The following is a 20,500-nucleotide window of genomic DNA, read 5'->3' on the forward strand; positions in this document are numbered from 1 at the left end:
TTTGCAAAAAACAAAAATCTGCCATCTCCTCCCAGATTATGTGTGACTCCAGACTTGGAGAAAAATGGTTGATTTTTAACTCCCCTTTGAACCAGCAAGCCCTCAATTGTATTTCAGAACATAGATCATAATAATTAAGATGCTTAGTGACCTTTGCAGTAATGTCCACATCCATTCACAGATTTTAAAGAAAGGTTCTTTTTCTGTTCAACAATCTTCAGCATGCAATTCTCTACAGCATTCAGAAACATGATTTTTCCTATTTCCATTTGCATCACCTACATTTAACTCCATTAAAGGCAACCTGTCAGATACAGACACAACACTTTATCAATTTGCTTTCAGTCTGTATTTTATAATCTATGGTCCTCTCCTCCTGCTCAAACTTTTGTTGCCTTTAAACTTGGATAATATTATCAATGCTTTCGTAAAGGAAGAGCAACAGTTCTAACACTGATGCTTATGGGACTCCATTAATGATCAGTCACAGAGCATCTAGAATAAGTTATTATCTTCAAACACCTTATCCTGCCTGATAATATGACAAATCCCATCTCGTTTGATAAACTTTTATGCAGCACTTTGCCAAAAGCTAATTGAAACTGTTGATTCATAATGTTGCCTGGGTCTCCAAAATGATTCGATGTTAAAACTTCCTCAAAAAGTTCAACTAGAGTGTAAAACAGGATTTTCTTTGTTCGGGTTCTGTATTCCAGTCATTTCTCAGATGTCAGTTGGTAACAGCAGTGTTGTCCGATAACTCAGAGTACGAGAAGGTGGTGTGATTCTTGCATAATTAAGGAGTGACATCGGAGGGTAACATGTTGATAGATACATTTTACAGTCAGGCTTTCAAAAGCCAGGGATGAAGGTTGAAAGTGAACCCATAAGGTAGCAACATGTGCTGTATTCCCAATGTCACACACTAGTAACAGCAGAAATAAGAAGAGAAGGAAATTGGCTTAACACATGGTGCAGGAGGGAAAGTTTCAGAGCTTTAGGGCATTGGGCCCAATTCTAAGGCAGGAAGCAACAATCAAAGCAGTCATGTGGTGCCTCAAGAAGATTGGGTATGTTCACGCTACAAGAGGTATCCTATGGGCCTGAAAATTGATGGATCAAGATAGGGGACCTAGTCCCCCTCAAAAATCACATCAATGAGCATGAATTATAGGGTTGAATTTTATGAGGCCTGCAGAAGCAGGATGGGAGACAGACCAGTCGAGAGGTGATGTGATAATCGAGGGGGTGTTGGTGTCCTCAGATAAATTGCAAGGGAAGTGCACTTGCTCTTTGACTGGCACAATGGTATTCTGTCTTTCGCAGGGAAGGTGAGGGTGGGTCCTTTACCCAAAGACCACTTCTGCAACTTAAGTGATCCATTAAGGATCTTTCCCAACCACATCTGGCCCATCACATTTTGCTCAATGGGGAGGCAGCTAGGTGAATGCTCATGGCCTCCCTTTGGGTTTGGAGTGCAGGGCCTTGCTAACTGGGTAGCCTGCGCTCTATGTAGCATCATCCCCACTAAGTAATGCCCCAACGAATAACGACTATCACCTTGACAACTCCTCACCCCCAATCCTCACCAACCCACTAGGGCCTTCCTGATGGGCCCCAGTCTTCCTGACGCTACTTCTGTTGTTCCAAGGGCTTGTCCATTTTGCTTGATTAGGCTGGGTCCAGTTCACTGCTCCCGTTGGCAATATCAGTAAATCAAAGGACCAGCAGCTCTTGCAGACAGAATCTCATTGTTTTAAGAGAAGGGGGCTCTGCTGGCAGATCATTAGCAGCCTGATTGTCACAGGATTTATGCAGGCTCCCCTAAGCAGCCAATATTCTCAGCTTTCTAGACTGGCACAGGAATGTTGCCAACCCAATAAGATCTTACCCCTATTGTAGTGATATTGGGGGAATTCAATTGCCCAAATTTCAATTGGGATAATGTAAAAGGTAAGGAGGGATAGGAAGTTCAGAAATATGTTCAAGAGAATCTTCTTCAACAGTGTACTATTGGTCTAAGGAGGAAAGGCATACTGCTGGATCTGTTACCTGGAATTGAGCTGGATTACATGGCTGTGGGAACACTTAAGGTTAGAGATATCTTTGTATTTTACGTTTAGAATAGTAAACGGCAAGAATGAGGAACAGTCTAAAGTAGAATTTCTAAATTGGACAAGGGCTATCTTCAATGAGATGAGACAGGGCAAGGCTGGTGTAAAATGGAACCAAAGGCAGACAGAAAAATAATTCTAATAAAATATTATAATTGGGTTTTCTTTGAAGGAGGTGCTTCAGGTGCAAGCTAAGCACATTCTAACAAGTTTGAGAAGTGTAGGAACCAATGATTGGATTTCTCGGATGCTGAAAGTTAAAGAATATGATGGAATGAAAAAGGTAGGATAATACATGTCAAGTAAATTAATTAAAGAAGAACCAGGCCAAATATTTGTTGGGAAAGGAATTTTGGATGAAAATAAGATTGTCAAATAGAGTATATGTAATTAACACAAAGGGGAACGCAAAAATCTTTTATTGTCTGATATATTGTAAATGGGTAGCAAGAAGTGGTGAGAGCCTTACCAGGGACAAAGCCAATGATATATGTTTAGAGGCACAGAATATGCCTAGAATACTTAATAAATACTTTAACAATCTTTACCGAAAAACAATCTGCTGAGAAAATATCGGTAGAAGTGGAAATGGTACAGGTAATGGATGGGGTGAAAATTACTTTGAGGTATTTACTGAAAAGATTGGCTGTACCTCGTGGGTAATTGTATGGTCCAGTTTGCCAAGGAATGGGGGAGTGGAGATAATCGAAGCGCTTGCCATAATTTTCCAATATTCCCTAGCCATGGATGAGATCACAGAGGATCAGAGAGTGGGGAAAAAAAAACACCTTATTCAAGAACTTGGCATCTGGGCACTTGGAGGAAAATTGAGTTAATTAAATAGAATCAGCACAAACTTCAAAAAGGCAGATTTTGCTTGACTTATCTAATTGCATTCTTTGATGAAGCCTGTCAAGAAAATATTGATTAAGTGGACGACTCTTCTTGGATTCACAAAACAACATAGAAATTATGGTTAACAATTCACTTCATGAAACAGGAGGGTCAGTGTTAGCTTCGAAAAAGAAATATTGGCTTAAGAACAGGAAATAGTAAGTTGAGGGAAAGGGTACGAGGAATTATTAGAAGTGGAAACTGACAGATATCCATGTTCTGAGGGGCTTCATTTTAGGGCCAAAATAATGGCTGCTGAAAAAGTAGCCACACTGGTTTTAATTATTTTCCTCAATATTTCCAAACATCAGCTAGATTCTGGAAAGATACCATTAGATTGGAAAGTGGTGAATATGACTCTTCATTTAAGGAAGCTTGTGTTTTGGGGACAGGGACAGGAGTGAGGTAATAGAAAGCAGGAAGCTATAGGGCAGTTAGCACAACACCTGTCATATGGAAAATGCTGGAACCTTTTGTTAAGAAAGGTATAGCAGGCACTTTGAAAACCTCAATTTAGTCAGGCAGAATCAGTATGGTTTTGTGATTAATTATTGGAGTTTTTTGAAGAAGATGAAACATGGACAAAGTGGAATCTGTGGATAAGCTGTATTCAGATTTGCAGAAAGCCCTTGGCAAGATGCTACATCAAAGGTGTAGGTGGTAACATAATAGTGTGGATAGAGGATCGATTAGCCAGCTGGAAGTAGGGACCGAGCATTAATGAAACATTTTCAGTTAATGGAATGCCACAGGGATCAGAGCTCGGGCTTCAACTATTTATAGACTTAGGGTATTGGGCGTGCTCTCATTAGAGAGAGAATGACTGGCAGTGGTTTAACCTGAGGGTCATTGTGCTTCAGGCCAGGGGACAGAGTGAGAAAGGAGAGTCTTTCATAATAACCTAGGTGCAGGAATTGAATCCACGCTGTTAGGACATCTTTGTAAACCAACAATCCAGCCAACTGAACTAGTGATTCACACCTCAGCTGCTTATCATTTATATCAATGAATTGGCTGAAGGAATCAAATATATGGTTGTTAAATTTGTTAATGACTCAAAGATATCTAAACAAGTAAGTTGTCAAGACGACAGAAGGAATCTGCAAAGGGAATAGGTGATGAAGTATAATGCAGGAAAATATGAAATTGTCCACTTTATTAGGAAAAATAGCATATTGTTTAAATGGAGAGAGATTAGAAAAATTTGAGGCTCAGAGGAATCCTAGCATCCCGGTACATGAGGTATATAAAATTCCTATGCAAGCTCAGCAAATGATTTGTAAGCAAATGGGAACATTGCTGTTTATTGCATGGGGGATGGAAAACAAATGGTCTGCAACAGTTGTGCAGGTTACTAGAGAAACCATATCTGTAGGATTATATATAGCATTGGTCTCATCACTTAAAACAGGATACATGTGCATTAGAAGCAAATTAGGGAATGTTTAACCAACTAATAAGCACCGGGTGGTGGTGCTGGGGAATGGAGGCATGTGGGGTTATCTTAAGGGAAAGATTAGCCAGGCTTAACTTGCAATGTGCTTCAATTGGAGTTTTGAAGGAATATAAAAGATTCGGAGGGGACTTGATAAGGTGGACGCTGAAAGGGTAGACAGATTTTTAAAAAAAGCTCTTCCACTTACGGTGGAGCCGAAGATAATTTTTTTTCTCAGAGAGAGTTATGAGTCTTTAATACTCTCTTTCTGATACAGAGTCACTGAATAGTCTTAAGACAGAGATAGATATAACTTTAACTAACAAAGGAGTTTCCAAAGGAGTTCTCCTGAAGATTAAGGAGGAATTAGATAGAGATGTATAAAACTATGAGGTTCAGACCAGGTAAACACAAAACAAAAGCTGTGGCTATTAGCTGATGGCAGAAGGTCTACGGGCAGAGTTTTATTGTTTTGTGCAAGGGATGCTGGGAAGGCTGGTAGAAGTGCAGAAGATAAATCACCTCAAAAGAAAATTGGATGGGGGACATGAGGAAGATAAACTTACAATCCTACCCGGAAGAAGCAGGGAATATCACTGACTGGATTGCTTTCTCGAGAACAGACACTGGCTGCATGGGTCAAGTGGCCTCTTTCTATGCCATAATGATTCTATGACTCACCTCTAGTGATTTATCCAAGCAGCCTCCCAAACTCAAAGTAATGGGGGTCTAATAGCCTGGCTCTGACTTATCAACCTCTTTAATCCTGGTATCAGTTGGGTCTTTGGTCAGTCTACAGGAAGAATCCTAGACCCCTCTGAGTTTTAAAAGTAAAAGCTGAGGTCTTGCATAGCATATCCTCAATTCATACAGAGCCAGAGAACTGAAGGCAACATTTGTGACACACGAGTGCCAGATATTGACCACCTCCAACAAGAAAAAGATCTAATCATCGTGCTTTGATATTCAATGGTATTAACATTACTACAACCCCCCTTCAACATTCTGGGGGCTTAATATTTGCCAGATTCTGAACCAAACTAGCCATATAAATACTGTACCAACAAGCGTTTGCCAAAGGTTTGGAAGCCTGCAGGGGTTACTCATTCCCAAAATCTTGTCCACTATATGCAAGGCACAAGTCAGGAGTGTAATGTAATACTCTGCAGTTGCTTGGATGGGGGCAGCTTCAACAACACTCAAGCAGCTTGAAACCATCCAGAACGAATCACATGTGATTCACATCACATCCACAAATACTTACTGCCTCCATGGCCATCACCCAGTAACAGCAGTGTGTAGTCTATAGGAGGCAATGCAGAAATTCACTAAGGATACCAAGACAGCATCTTCCAAATCCAGGACTACCACCATCTAGAAGGACAAGGGCAACAGATGAGTGGAAATACCATCATCTGAAGTTTTTAGGGAAGCAGCTCACCACCAGCTTGTCAAAGGCAATTAGGGATGGTTAAAAAGTGTTGGCCCAGTCAGCAAACTTCACATCCCCTGAATAAAAAGACAGACTACGGAAGGATTGTATAGTTCAGAAATAAGATTGAAAAATGTGCCGTTAATAAGCAAAGGCATCAGAGACTTGCAGAGAGAGCTCCAAGTTCTAACACTAAGGGATAACAGTATTATAAAGTAGGAGTGGCGTAAAACACCAAGGACACTCCGCATTACATTCTTCCCTCTCTTACTTATCCCCCTATTATCACTGTTCCATCTTCAGTATACGGATATAAATAATTATTGTTTGATTTTCTCATTTACATCTGTAAAGACTGTGGCTAGTAATGCAAGCCTTAAATCATCATTTGTTGAGGTTTTGAAGCATAAGTCCATGGAGTCATCACAAAGCTGAGCAGGAAGCAGCCACTGTAACTGATATGTGTAGACAGCTTCTGATGTAATAAGGCACTTTAAGGCACTTCAGAGGAGCATTAGAAAACAAAGGATGACACCAATCCATAAAATGCAATATTAGGTCAAATGACCAAAAGTCTAATTCAGTAGGTATGTTTTTAAGAAGTGATGTAAAGTAGAAAAGGGAGGAAAAGAGGTGGGGAGATGCCAGAAAGAAATTCACAAGCTTGCAGCCTGGCTAAGTAAGGACACAGCAGCCAATGATGAAACAAACTGGAAATACTAAAAAAAGCCTGAATTAGGGGAATGTAGACATTTCAATCAGTGTGGGGCTGAAGTTGATGACAGAAGTACAAAGGGGAGATGGAAGGGGAGGGTCACGGAGGGGATACAAAAACAAAGACAAGAGATTAAAAATCTAACTGTTGGTTGACTGGTTACCAATGCAAATCTGGGGTGATGGGAAAATGAGACTTACTGTAAGTTACGACACAGACTACCTAAGTTTGGCTGACATCAAGTTTAGAGAGAAATAGGACTTTATAGACCTGCCAAGAGTTTGTTGAAACAGTATGTTTAGAGGAAAAGAAAGAATGGATGTGGTGTTGGTAGTGTTGAGGGGGGGAATCAGTTTCAGCAGCAGACGAGCTGAGAAATGGGAGGCCCGTGATGATGCTATGAAAGTGGAAGTAAACAGTTTTAATGGTAGCATGAATTTGAAGCGAGAAGCTTGTCTCGAGCAAATGTGACAGGAACATTGTGAACAGACTGAATATTAAACTGCTACTAGGAAAAGGGAATGGAATCAGTAGCTAGGCGTCACGGTGGCTCAGTGGTTAGCACTGCAGCATCACAGCGCCAGGCACCAGGGTTCGATTCCACCCATGGGCAGCTGTCTGTGTGGAGTTTGCACATTCTCCCCATGTCTGCGTGGGTTTCCTCCTGGTGCTCTGGTTTCCTCCCACAGTCCAAAGATATGCAGGCTAGGTGGATTGTCCGTGCTAAATTGCCCGTAGTATTCAGGGGTATGTGGGTATAGGGGGATGGGTCTGGGTGGGATGCTTCAAGGGTGGTGTGGACTTGTTGGGCTAAAGAGCCTATTTCCACACTGTAGGGAATCTAAACTAATCTAGGGAACGGAATTTGGGGTAGGGACCAACTTTAATCTTCCATGCTATTTAATTGAAGAAACTTCTCCTCATTCGCTGTTGAATGTCAGATTAGCTGCCTGATAATTTAACATTAGTGGAGGGGCCGAGAGAGCTGATGGTGAGGTAGAGCTGGTAACCATGAGCATAGATAGGAAGACCAATGCTGAACCATTGCATGGTGTTGCCAAGGGACAGCATGATAATGAGAAATTGCAGATCCCAGCAGTAAGTACTTGGCTGACAAAAGAGGTAATATTGCTGGGGCAGGAGGAGAAGACTTTGCACCTGATTCCCTAGTTATGATTAATTCAATATGAATGGAACTACTTGAGACCAGTTGTACCCAGCTGGACAACACTGGAGAGGCATTGGAGGAAAATGGTGTGCTCAGCCAGAGGGATAAGCAGATACTGCTGTCAGGCAGCTAAAGTAGCCCATCTTTCTGAGATTATCGGGTACGCCTTGCCTTCAATCCTAGCACAAAATGGAAGGAGCTGTCGTGGCAAAGGAAATCTTGTAGGTTGTAAATTCTGCAGTTGATCTGCTATTTGTTGTTTCACACTACTCCTGAAGTTGAATTTCACCTCCTGTGAAGCTGACATCAGTGAATAAACCTAAGCAAACCTTACTTTTTGTCTAGGACTGCACCTTCCCCCTCCCCAAGTGGCCGAGAACGCCCTCGAACGTGTCTCGCGCATTTCCCACAACTCATCCCTGACACCCCGTCCCCGCAATAACTGCCAAAAGAGAACCCCCCTCGTCGTCACATGCAACCCCACCAACCTCCGGATACAACGCATCATCCTCCGACACTTCCGCCATCTGCAATCCGATCCCACCACCCAAGACATTTTTCCATCTCCACCCTTGTCTGCTTTCTGGAGGGACCAGTCTCTCCAAGAGTCCCTTGTCTGCTCCACACTCCCCTCCAGCCCCACCGCACCCACTCTGCAACCGCAGGAAGTGCTACACTTGCCCCCACACCTCCTCCATCATCCCCATCCCAGGCCGCAAGAAGGCTTTCCATATCAAGCAGATCTGCCAATGTGGTATACTGCATCCACTGTACCCGTTGTGGCCTCCTTTACATTGGGGAAACCAAGCGGAGGCTTGGGGGCCACTTTACAGAACACCTATGCTCAGTTCGCAATAAACAACTGCACCTCTCAGTCGTGAACCATTTCAACTCCCCTTCCCATTCCTTAGAGAACATAGCCGTCCTGGGTCTCCTGCAGTGCCACATTGATGCCACCCGAAGCTTGCAGGAACAGCAACTCATATTCCGCTTGGGAACCCTGCAGCCCAATGGTATCAATGTGGATTTCACAAGCTTCAAAATCTCACTTCCCCCACTGCATCCCTAAACCAGCCCAGCTCGTTCCCATCTCCCTAACCTGTTCTTCCTCTCACCTATCCCCTCATCCCACCTCAAGCCACACCTCCATTTCCTTCCTACTAACTTCATCCCGCGCCCTTGACCTGTCCCTCCTCCCTGGACTGACCTAATCCCGCTGTACGTCCCCACCTACAATCACCTCTACTGGCTCCGCTTCTTTGAGCGGTCTGTCTCCTCTCCACCTATCTTCTCCTCCGTCCGTCTTCGGTCCGCCTCCCCCTCTCTCCCTATTTATTGCAGAACCCTCTCCCCAACCCCTCTCTGATGAAGGGTCTTGGCCCGAAACGTCAGCCTCCTTGCTCCTGAGATGCTGCTGGGCCTGCTGTGTTCATCCAGCTTCACACTTTGTTATCTCGGATTCTCCAGCATCTGCAGTTCCCATTATCTCTCTTCAACCACAAAGCATAGCTTTCACTGAAATTCTGATTAAGTACATCAAAGATTTATATACGGTCTGTTTTTGCCAACGTTTAAAGCATTAAGTGGCTGAACATTGAAAACTGAACAACACAAAGCAAAACTAAAACTGGTACATTTAACAGAAGTGTGCAAACATTTTGAACATCTCCCAGGCAATCTTTATTTAAAAAAATTGCAAATTTTTGCCATGTTTTCCCAGACATATATCAAAGTATACTCCAATATCACCAAGGAACATTAGGATGATGATAAAACAACACAGGGCTTTACACAGAGACAGCAAGAACTGCACGTGCTGATGTCAGGGATAACAAAGTGTGGAGCTGGAGGAACACAGCAGGCCAGACAGCATCAGAGGAGCAGGAAAGTGACGGGTCCAAACCTGAAACAAGTTTTTACACACTCTTTTTAAATAATAAGAAATGATTGTTTAAAAAGTCTTCTCAAAGCACTGCAATAGGCTGCATTCAGCAGATCCTTACAAACAAGGCTGCAGGCTGTTACAACTGAGACTTATCTTGATTGCAGAAACTTGTGTCGGCTCATTTGGTAACATTCAAAAGATATTCAGCTAAAGTTCAAAAGATATTCTGCAGGAAACAGTGCAAATTTGGCAGAACCATTTCAGGGCAGATGTAATTTGATGTAAAATGTAGCTAAATACATTTTTAGTCCCCAAATATTGATGTAAGAGATTTTACAACTGTGTGAGGGCAATTCAACTGAAGATCTTTTGTGGATTATATTATCGAATGCATACAAAACAAGGGTAAGTGGCACTCAAAACTGATATAAATGTTGACATCTTGTTTCAGGACTAATTGCCATTTTTGCCACATTACCTCAAAAACGTTCACGATTGGAAAGTAACTCACTCCAAAGGAGGTGTGATGACCATTTTCAAATTCTAAGGCTCAACACAAAGGTTTGGTTTAATGTATCAGCGGTGAAGAAACTCAATTTTCCTGGGCCACGATGTCATTGAGTAGTCATAGCCAAGGGAGAATGTGAACCTGGAGAACTCTCATTTAACTTATGATAAAATTGCAGAATTTAAAAAAAGCAGCATCAGAAGCAGTCGTTACATTAAGAAAGGATAACATGGTTATTTACAGCTGTGTGTGTGTGTGTGTGTGTGTGTGTGTGTGTGTGTGTGTGTGTGTGTGTGTGTGAAGGTGGGGAAGGGAGAAGTGAGTGATTAAAAGATTCAAGAGGTTGTAATTGCAAAGGGAATTGTTTGGATGCTATGCTCAGAAAATGCATAGTTGGTGAAAAGTTTTTGGACCTAATTTTCTGGTCATAAAAATGCTAAAACTCATTTTCCAGCATATGAAAAAGCCCATAAATAGGCTTAGGAAGAACTGAACTTTGAGTTATAGGAATGGAGATTTGCTGTTAAGTAAGGTAACCCATCCCTTGAAGCAAGCTAGCTATGGGCTGAGTCTGAATTCTCCTACCAGAATTGGATCAAAGATTTTACAGAAGGAAAAATAGAATTATGTTGAAGATAACTTTGAACACTGATGTAGTATTGTTTCCAATGTTGTTTGCTTTATTTTTGTTGATAATACAAAGGATCAGCAATTTTTAAGATCCCATTCTTTAAAAGCAAATAATGTCATCCTCATTCTTATGTCTTCAGCAACAATACAACATCTCTCAAGAGAAAGCCAATTGTCAAACTTGAAAACCTGAGAACATTTCAACTATTGAGCAAACATTCCTCTAGCCTCCAAGATGTCATATTTATAGAGTGCCTGTCTTTCACTAAAGGTGAAACTAAAACATTGAACATCAATAAAATGATAACTTCACAGACACAATTACTGCAGTTTCCCAGTTTTGATAAGTAACCAAAACAAATTGATCAGATGAATCCGAAAATAAGTTCTAGCGAAATACAACAATTTATATTACAAAACGGTATCACAACTCACAGATGCACAAATGGAATGCATCAATATCTCTCACATTTTTTTTAAAAAGAAAGTAGAATGATTAATGAGGGATCTGATTTGTAATATGATTACAAGAAACCATACAGAAGGATAAAGCCACAGCACAGAGAGCTTTCGCTTACAAAATATTAATACCTGGAGCTCTGCATATTCAGTTTCTCAAGATTTCCCAATAGTTTCTCATTAACTATTTCCATATTGCCAAAAAAAACCTAGGGGCAGTAAACTACCATTCATTACTAACTGGTGCATTGTTCACAGCAATGGCTCTACCTAACAGAGTCAACATGCGAACCAATCAGTTTTTTCCTCTTTTATAGCTAAAATGCCTGTTTTGTTTTTGAATAGGCATTCTTGCAAATTGTCCAGATGAGTACAAGACAGCAAGTTTTGATAAGAAGTGTTTCTTTCAGCAAAACTCAAGCTCTGTAGTAAATACAACTAACTATTTTTAAATGTTCAAAAGTAAGTAAAAATTTATCAAAAAGATGTAATTCAGTAATAAGAAAAAGGACTAATTTCCCCACTACTGTATGCATAAAACAACGTGTATTTCATTTTGGTTCCTTAACTGATCCTCTCGATTTGTCATTAAAATACACTAAACATCTGCCTTTACAATTGAGTTGCGAAGATAAACTCTCTAATACTCCAACTCTTTACATGTTGCTATGAAAGAAAAAGAAATCAGATGGAAAAATGTGTACAATTGCAAGTGATATGCACTTACAATCATATTTTCCCTTGGATTTTTGGTTTACTCATTTACTAACTATTCTGGAAATGAGGCAAGTCCAAGAAAATACATACAATTTCAGCAAAGTCAGCCAACAAATGTAAGTATTGGAAAGCAATCGGGCTACAATTTGGCACTTTGGGCTGCGACTTGTTGTAGTTCCCATGTATAAACCCCGTCTCCTAAGATTAACCATCCTACTGTATTGGTAAACTCATCAGTTCTTCTTCATCCCCAAGAGGCCAGGGCAGAATTGTCACTGGTATTGTTGCTTTCAGTACGAATGGCTGTTCTGTCAATATCAACGAGCGATGTCTCATTCCAAAAGAGTTTCTCAACAGGAACAACCTATGAATTCAACTTCTGAGCTATGGTGACTCCCCAATTCTCATGTAAAGTAAGTGAAATCTACAATAAAAAGAATCTCCCTTTGGCTTCCTCCATGGATTTTAAGAGAAAAGTTTGGTATTATTGCCACATTCCCAATTCTTATCTTTGGAATGCATCTAGGAATTCAATTTGAAACCCAAGGACCAAAACCTTTCATTGTAATCCTTAATTTTGGTGAGTGCTTCTCCACATCTATGTGATATTAGCCCATTGGGCTTCTAGCAGTCACGACTTAATGTGTTGCCTAACCTTAGCCACATTGCTTTCCAAAATCTCTGTTTGTTGACTAATTTTCATGACTTTAAACATTCATTATTTCTAGGACAGTCAGTAAATAAGATTCACACATTAGAAAAATAAAAGACTGAAAAATTATAGAATTGTTCAGTTAATGTCATTTACAACTATATACTTTACCCCTTTGATTTGTACCTTTCAAAAGGGATTGCATTTCAGAGAGCACATACCAGGGTAAAATATGTTGCATTAGGAAGTCCATTTTCTATTCAGATCTCTGGCTCTTTCCTACTTTTCTCTTTAGCTCTTTGAGAAAATCTTCAATCCACTAAACTACGGAATATGATAAAGATATACGACCCCAGTCCATGTGTGGGCAATTTAGATGGGAGAACAACAGAGATTAATCCTGTGATGTAGGATAGCTGTTGATTGAGGCTGCTTTTGAAGGGTGCTTGGCTTTTCACATCAGACTGTCCTATTATGTCCAAATCTCAAAGCTAAATAGAAATAACTGTAGATCAATCTTATTCTGTCTAGCACACCTTACTGAATATCACAACTTTTTACGGAATCAAACTGCAGCAATTTAAAATGCAGCTGTTAACCAGCTCTGCAACCAATAATGGAAATGAAATATTTACACAAACTCTCCTGCCACAGTAATTAAGAGGACAGAAAAAGAAACAGAGGAGAAGGATGATCCAAAGAATGCTAAGATTTATCAAACAGAATACTTAACACAAAATTGATTTTAATACGTACTTTCCAATGACCAGACTGACATTTTCAGTCAGATATTTGGACTTTGGCCTGCTTGCATTAAGAAGGATGTTGGCACTAATACAAAAATTCACCCTTCCTCGCCAACAGTGCTAAATTTCCTACTAAGTTACCTCGGTACCTTTGCATACTTACTGACCACTATGTGCCCCTGCCTGACCTATTCCCCTTTAATTCAGTGGTCCTAGTTTCATGCGCTTCCATGAATGGCTGCTCCACTGAACTGCAGCCTCTTATTTGGGATTAGAATCACAACTCTTCCTGGTGTTCAGGCCTGACAAAAGAAATCACAAACTGTACTTTAAGTGGTTGCAAATTGCTTCAATTGGGTTCCCGTGTGCTAAGGCGCCAGGATTAGTGAATTTACAAACAATATAAGCCCTGATACCTGTTCACAGGTCAATGTGGTATGGGGTTGCTCTGGAGAGTTCATCCACCATACCTTTTTCTGGCTTTGCACCCTGCTCAGAGCCTGGCTCCATCTCTTTTGAGGATCAAAAATCTAACCTAATACTTGAGCTTCAGTTTGCCAATGACCTGTTCAGCTACAGCAGTTGTAAAGCATACTGACAATGGTCTCACTGCTCTCCTTCAAAGCCCGTGACAAAAAAAGCTATACTTCTCAACCTTCCTAAACTCAAAATGTCAATTTGACCACTGCTCCAGGAAAACATTCGTTGACTATAACTGTTCTGCAGTCAGTTTGAATATAATATTGCATTGAAGTGCCTCTTTCTCCTTGATCTTTCTTCTACCTTAAGCAGATTTATTATATGTTCCCAATTTGCTTTTGTTTTCATACAAGTCAGACACTGAAGCCTCTTTCCATAACAGCTAGGAGCTGAACAAGAATTTGCAGACTGTGTATCAAGAAAAACTGAGGGGCCTTGGGTAATAGTGATCAGTATTTGAAAAAAATCATTCTACATTATTGATCAAGGAAAGGAATAAGGAAAAGTAAAATAAAAACTCACTTGAAAATTACAAGAATAACAAATATAGAGAAACAACACTCTTGGGTGTCAAGTGAGACAGTTAAAAACCAACAACACAGAGTTCAATGAACAAATGCATTAGAATGAGAACTGAACTTGCTGTAATGTCATCGAAGCCATACCTGATCCTCTGGAGTGGCTTCTGTTGGTAGAGGCAGATTAGACTCCTCACAAACGGCAAGACTCCTCACCAATTTACCTTTGGCTCCTGACTGGAAGGCACAGAATAAAAAAAGAAAAAAGTTATCTCATGGTGGTAAGAAACAGTTGAGGGACATCAGCATCAATTATTTAACAGCGATTTAAAATGCATGTGGAACAGGATGTAGTAACAGAGACAGTTGATAGCTTGCAAAATTCTACAGTTTCTAGAAAGATTCCTTCAGATTGTCATCCCGTTATGTAAGAAGTGACTGAAGGGTCTAGGCCTGAAATGTCAGCCTTCCTGCTCCTCTGATCCTGCTTGGCCTGCTGTGTTCATCCTGCTCCACACCTTGTTATCCAGGGAACTATAGACCTGTTAGCAGGACATCAGTATAGGGAAAATGCTTAGAATCTGCTGCAAAGGATGAGATAAATAGACACATGATTGATAATGATCTTGATTGGGAGGAATGAACTTGGAGTGTAAAATCATGTTTAACAAACTCGTTGGAGTGTTTTGAAGATGTTACAAAATTGATAAAGGAGAGCCAAAGGAAGTCATATACTTAGGATTTCTGACTACTTTTGATAAAGTCTCCACAGGATACTGGTTGGAAAGATGGAACCATGTGGGATTGGAGGTAGTGTCCTGGCATGGATTAATGATTGGCTAGCAAGCAGAGAACACAGAATAGGCAGATATAGATCACATTGGCAGGGTGAGATTAGTGCAGCCCCACAAGGATCAATACTTCAGCCCCAGCTGTTCACAATATTTATCAATGATTTGGAGCTGAGTACTGAATGCACTATTTGCAAATTCACAGATTATACAAAGCTAATTAGGAATGTCTGCTGTGAAGAGAATGTATACCAGCTTCAGCAGGATTGGGTCAGGCTTACTGAATGGTCAAAGGCATGACAGCTGGAATATAATGTGGAAAAATGAGGTTATTCACTTTGGTAGGAGAAATAGATGTGCAGATTATATTTTAAATGGTAAGTGCTTGGAAACTATAGATGTGCAAAGTGACTTGGGTGTCCTTGCTGATAAATTACTGAGGATTAACAGGCAGGTGGAGCATGCTGTTAGGAAGGATAGCGCAATGTTAGCCTTTATTTCAAGAGAACTTGAGTAGAGGAGTAGTAAAGTCTTGCTTCACTCATAGGGAAGCTTGTTTAGACCCTATCTGCATAGTGTATACAATTTTTCGTTTAGGTATTTCATAAGATATTGCATAAAGAGAGTTTCATTAAGGTTCAGCAGACTTATGCTGGAATGGTGGGGCTGTCCTGTGAAGGGTGATTGGGCAAACTGAATCAATGGTCTCTTGAGCTTCAAAAAATGGACAGAGTAGATGTAGGTTAGAGGTTTTCCTTGGTTGAGGAGTTTGAAACCAAGGAGCACAATTTAAAAATAAGGGGAATCCCACTTATATCTGAGATTAGAAGAATTCATTTGACTCAGATTGTTGTGAATCTTTCTCTGCATCAAAAAGTTGTGGAGGCCTAGTCTTTGAGGTAGAGATTGGAAAATTTCTGATTACCAGTGGTGTACTGCGTTACAAAGAAGGAATGTATAACGGATATTGAAGTGCTAGATCATCCAAGATTGAAATGAATGCTCAGACAGGCTTGATGAACTGAATTGGCTATTCTGATTCCTATGTGCCTGACAGAGATTTGCCATGATATGAAGTTCTTTTTTTAACCTGTATCTAACATTTCCGGAATAAAATATCACCAAAGCTCTGAGCATATCGCAACAAACTAATGGTATGTCATGTGTCTCCAATAAAGCAAGGTTACCTCATTATATTTCTGCTCAGTAAAAGAACCAAATAATGCAAATGTAAAGGTTTTATTTTTAAATAAAAGGAAAATGATGAAATACCTGACAAAATAATCTGGGCTCTAATCTTGCACAGAAAGTTTATGATACACAGGTCTGTTATTTAGATCACCAAAATTTCAACATATATAAACATGAACATGAATATAAAGAAAGTGACAGACCCCCAAGATGTGTGTTAAGAGACGAACAATAAATTTTGTTTCAAATGTTTATGAGAAAAGAGAATGTAAATTCACAACTACCTAACCCTTTTCAAATTGACACTCCAATAGTAAATGGTTAAGAGTTTATCCTGAAAGCAGATAACCTTTGAAGAGCAGGTGTGCATGCTGGAATGGATAGAGATAGAGGAAGCTGATGTGCTGAAAATTTTGTCAAACATTAAGATTGACAAGTCGCCAGGCCCGGACCAGATTTGTCCCCGGCTGCTTTGGGAAGCGAGAAATGCAATTGCTTCGCCACTTGCGAAGATCTTTGCATCCTTGCTCTCCACTGGAGTCGTACCTGAGGACTGGAGAGAGGCAAATGTAATTCCTTTCTTCAAGAAAGGAAATAGGGAAATCCCTGGCAATTATAGACCAGTAAGTCTCACGTCTGTCGTCTGCAAGGTGTTAGAAAGGATTCTGAGGGATAAGATTTATGACCATCTGGAAGAGCATGGCTTGATCAAATACAGTCAACACGGCTTTGTGAGGGGTAGGTCATGCCTTACAAACCTTATCGAGTTTTTTGAGGATGTGACTAGAAAAGTTGATGAGGGTCGAGCTGTGGATGTGGTGTATATGGACTTCAGTAAGACATTTGATAAGGTTCCCCATGGTAGGCTCATTCAGAAGGCCAGGAGGAATGGGATACAGGGGAACTTAGCTGCTTGGATACAGAATTGGCTGGCCAACAGAAGACAGCGAGTGGTAGTAGAAGGAAAATATTCTGCCTGGAAGTCAGTGGTGAGTGGGGTTCCACAGGGCTCTGTCCTTGGGCCTCTACTGTTTGTAATTTTTATTAATGACTTGGATGAGGGGATTGAAGGATGGGTCAGCAAGTTTGCAGACGACACAAAGGTCGGAGGTGTCGTTGACAGTGTAGAGGGCTGTTGTAGGCTGCAGCGGGACATTGACAGGATGCAGAGATGGGCTGAGAGGTGGCAGATGGAGTTCAACCTGGATAAATGCGAGGTGATGCATTTTGGAAGGTTGAATTTGAAAGCTGAGTACAGAATTAAGGATAGGATTCTTGGCAGCGTGGAGGAACAGAGGGATCTTGGTGTGCAGATACATAGATCCCTTAAAATGGCCACCCAAGTGGACAGGGTTGTTAAGAAAGCATATGGTGTTTTGGCTTTCATTAACAGGGGGATTGAGTTTAAGAGTCGTGAGATCTTGTTGCAGCTCTATAAAACTTTGGTTAGACCGCACGTGGAATACTGTGTCCAGTTCTGGGCGCCCTATTATAGGAAAGATGTGGATGCTTTGGAGAGGGTTCAGAGGAGGTTTACCAGGATGCTGCCTGGACTGGAGGGCTTATCTTATGAAGAGAGGTTGACTGAGCTCGGTCTCTTTTCATTGGAGAAAAGGAGGAGGAGAGGGGACCTAATTGAGGTATACAAGATAATGAGAGGCATAGATAGAGTTGATAGCCAGAGGCTATTTCCCAGGGCAGAAATGGCTAGCACGAGGGGTCATAGTTTTAAGCTGGTTGGTGGAAAGTATAGAGGGGGTGTCAGAGGCAGGTTCTTTACGCAGAGAGTTGTGAGAGCATGGAATGCGTTGCCAGCAGCAGTTGTGGAAGCAAGGTCATTGGGGTCAGTTAAGAGACTGCTGGACATGTATATGGTCACAGAAATTTGAGGGTGCATACATGAGGATCAATGGTCGGCACAACATTGTGGGCTGAAGGGCCTGTTCTGCGCTGTACTGTTCTATGTTCTATGTTCTATTATCAAAACTGGTTGGAAGAAATAATTAAGATTTCATCCATTTGTGCCTTTCCTAAAATTTGAGTAGAGAAAGATCATTTCCTCTGGTTGGGGTATTTGCAAAAATCATTTTAAGTTTATCGTCGAGAGAGATTAGAAGACTAACCACAAATGTTAGGTAAGAAAGACACCACTGTATTTTTAAGAAAATGTTTGCAGCAGAGGACAGGATTATGGGCTGAAATGGAACAGTTTTGATTTTAGTTTACAGCATCTTTAGCAAAGGGTAAGCATGGATGCAATGAGTTAAATAACCTGCATTAAACATTTTGCTAGGTCTTGATGAGATCAGAGTCAGCATTGTTCAAGTGACAAAATGCAAGTTAATTCTTTAGAACTGTTTAGAAAGAGAGGTGGAAATGGGACTGAGGAATATAATTTAAAAAGATAGCAATGGAGAAAAAGAGATTTGCTTGTGAAGCCTTTCACCTTGTACTCTGCAAAACAGATGTAGTAGTATCAAATTTCAAAGTGAACAATAAACTTGTACCATGTGAGAAAAAAAGGTATTGTTGGGTTGATAAATCAACTTTGATTGTTTGATGTGTTGCCATGAAGAATACATGATGTAACGTTTAAAACCCATTCTTCTGTTTAAATTCCAAAAAGGCAGGTCGAATCTGACGTTACAATGAGGAACGCATCAGAAAATAGTTGTCTCCAAGCTTTGAAAAGTAAATTGAAAAAGTGGTAATGCTTAGATACATCTTCCCCATTGCAGATTAAAAGGCCTTTTAAATAAATGAATGTAGCTCGTAGAAGTGTAAGCGACCCACACTGTGAGCCCAGCTGAACATTTTAAATTCATGTATGATGCATTTTCTTAACACACTTGGGATTATTCAGTAAGTGATGTTTAAACATGGAATCACATGTAACAATTTTCTGCATGCTTGGGCAGATTTGACAGCATGTCTTTTTCTTATAAATTTTATGTTCTGTATTATCAAACCTATTTTAAAAAACTTTAGCATTAGCTGATCAGCAGATGTTTCAAATGTTGAAATATCAATTGAACAGTCACATATATACCAGATGAAGAAAAACAAAATAATTATATTATAACACAACAACAACCTACATAATTTGAACTCATTTTCTAAAAATGCATGTAGTGAAATTTGGCTTTTCTCCTGATACTTTAACTTGAGTTTGTGACAAATTAGCAATTCCCACAAGTAGACAAACATCTGCTGTGAAAAAAAACTTGCTGTTTTACATCAAACATGAATGAGATTTCAGCGTTAACCATTACCCATAAACTCTGCAATTTGCATTAGAAATTGTGCAGCTTGTCCCATGCTCTCCTCTCTATTCTGAGAGGGAAAATGTCATGCTGTCAAATCATATTGTTCGAGCTGAAGCTAATAGCTAGGGTTATGTACAAGAGTATAATTATGCAAAAGCAAATGAGTATAGACAATAACTGACAGAACAGAATGTCACGAACATTTATGCTGCTATGAAAGAAAACAATAATTCAAAATCTTGGTAGATCCATCCAGATTCTTTGAACTGAGTTCTGCTGAACATTTTATTAATACTGAATGGCTCCCCTTTCCCTGAATCAACATGGAAATAGGTTTGCAAGCCGGAAGTTAGAGATAGCAGCAAAACAAAACCACTTGTACAATTCAAAAGCAAGCTTTGACACTCCAGATTAAAGAAGCTCTTTATATCGGCAGATTTTTTTTGTCAATTCTACAATTCAAATAAACAGAACGTGAACAGCAGTTTCCAGGCTTTCTGAGAAAATAATTATTTTTGATGTCTCCTCAGTGGGTATGATATTGAATAGTGTAATTTCAAATGTGTGACACACCATTGATGGCTCTGCAATAAAACGTGCTATTTTTATTTGCTCATCCAATTGGCAGCCTTTCTAAATTAATATCTGAATGATACAAAGTTAACTACAAAGGCTAGATGGTCCTTATTGAGTTGCACTTTTCAGATGACATAGGACTCCTGATACCAACGTTTATAGTACACTACAATACAGCACAGGAACCAAGCCTACATTAATTCCTGGGCCTTATTTAGACCTGCTGCTTACTGCCCATGTGCAGTTTCTATCCCTCTGTTCAATTTCAATTCATGTGCCTATCAAGATATGCTTTAAATGTTGCTAACATGCCTGCTTCCACC

The 20,500-nt window shown here is 40.2% G+C and overlaps 1 protein-coding gene across 21 annotated transcripts in view; it reads right to left on the bottom strand.

Moving 5' to 3' along the window:
• LOC125451860 (cAMP-regulated phosphoprotein 21-like) overlaps positions 1-20,500 on the bottom strand; it is a 405,355-nt gene that overhangs the window by 111,424 nt on the left and 273,431 nt on the right. For all 21 annotated transcript variants that reach the window (XM_048529526.1, XM_059645782.1, XM_059645784.1 and 18 more), the window contains one exon: positions 14,501-14,590. In XM_048529526.1, coding sequence (XP_048385483.1) covers positions 14,501-14,590 — 90 coding nt within the window. The remainder of the gene's footprint in view (positions 1-14,500; positions 14,591-20,500) is intronic.

Source organism: Stegostoma tigrinum, chromosome 5, assembly GCF_030684315.1.
Source record: "Stegostoma tigrinum isolate sSteTig4 chromosome 5, sSteTig4.hap1, whole genome shotgun sequence".
NCBI classification, from domain to species: domain Eukaryota; kingdom Metazoa; phylum Chordata; class Chondrichthyes; order Orectolobiformes; family Stegostomatidae; genus Stegostoma; species Stegostoma tigrinum.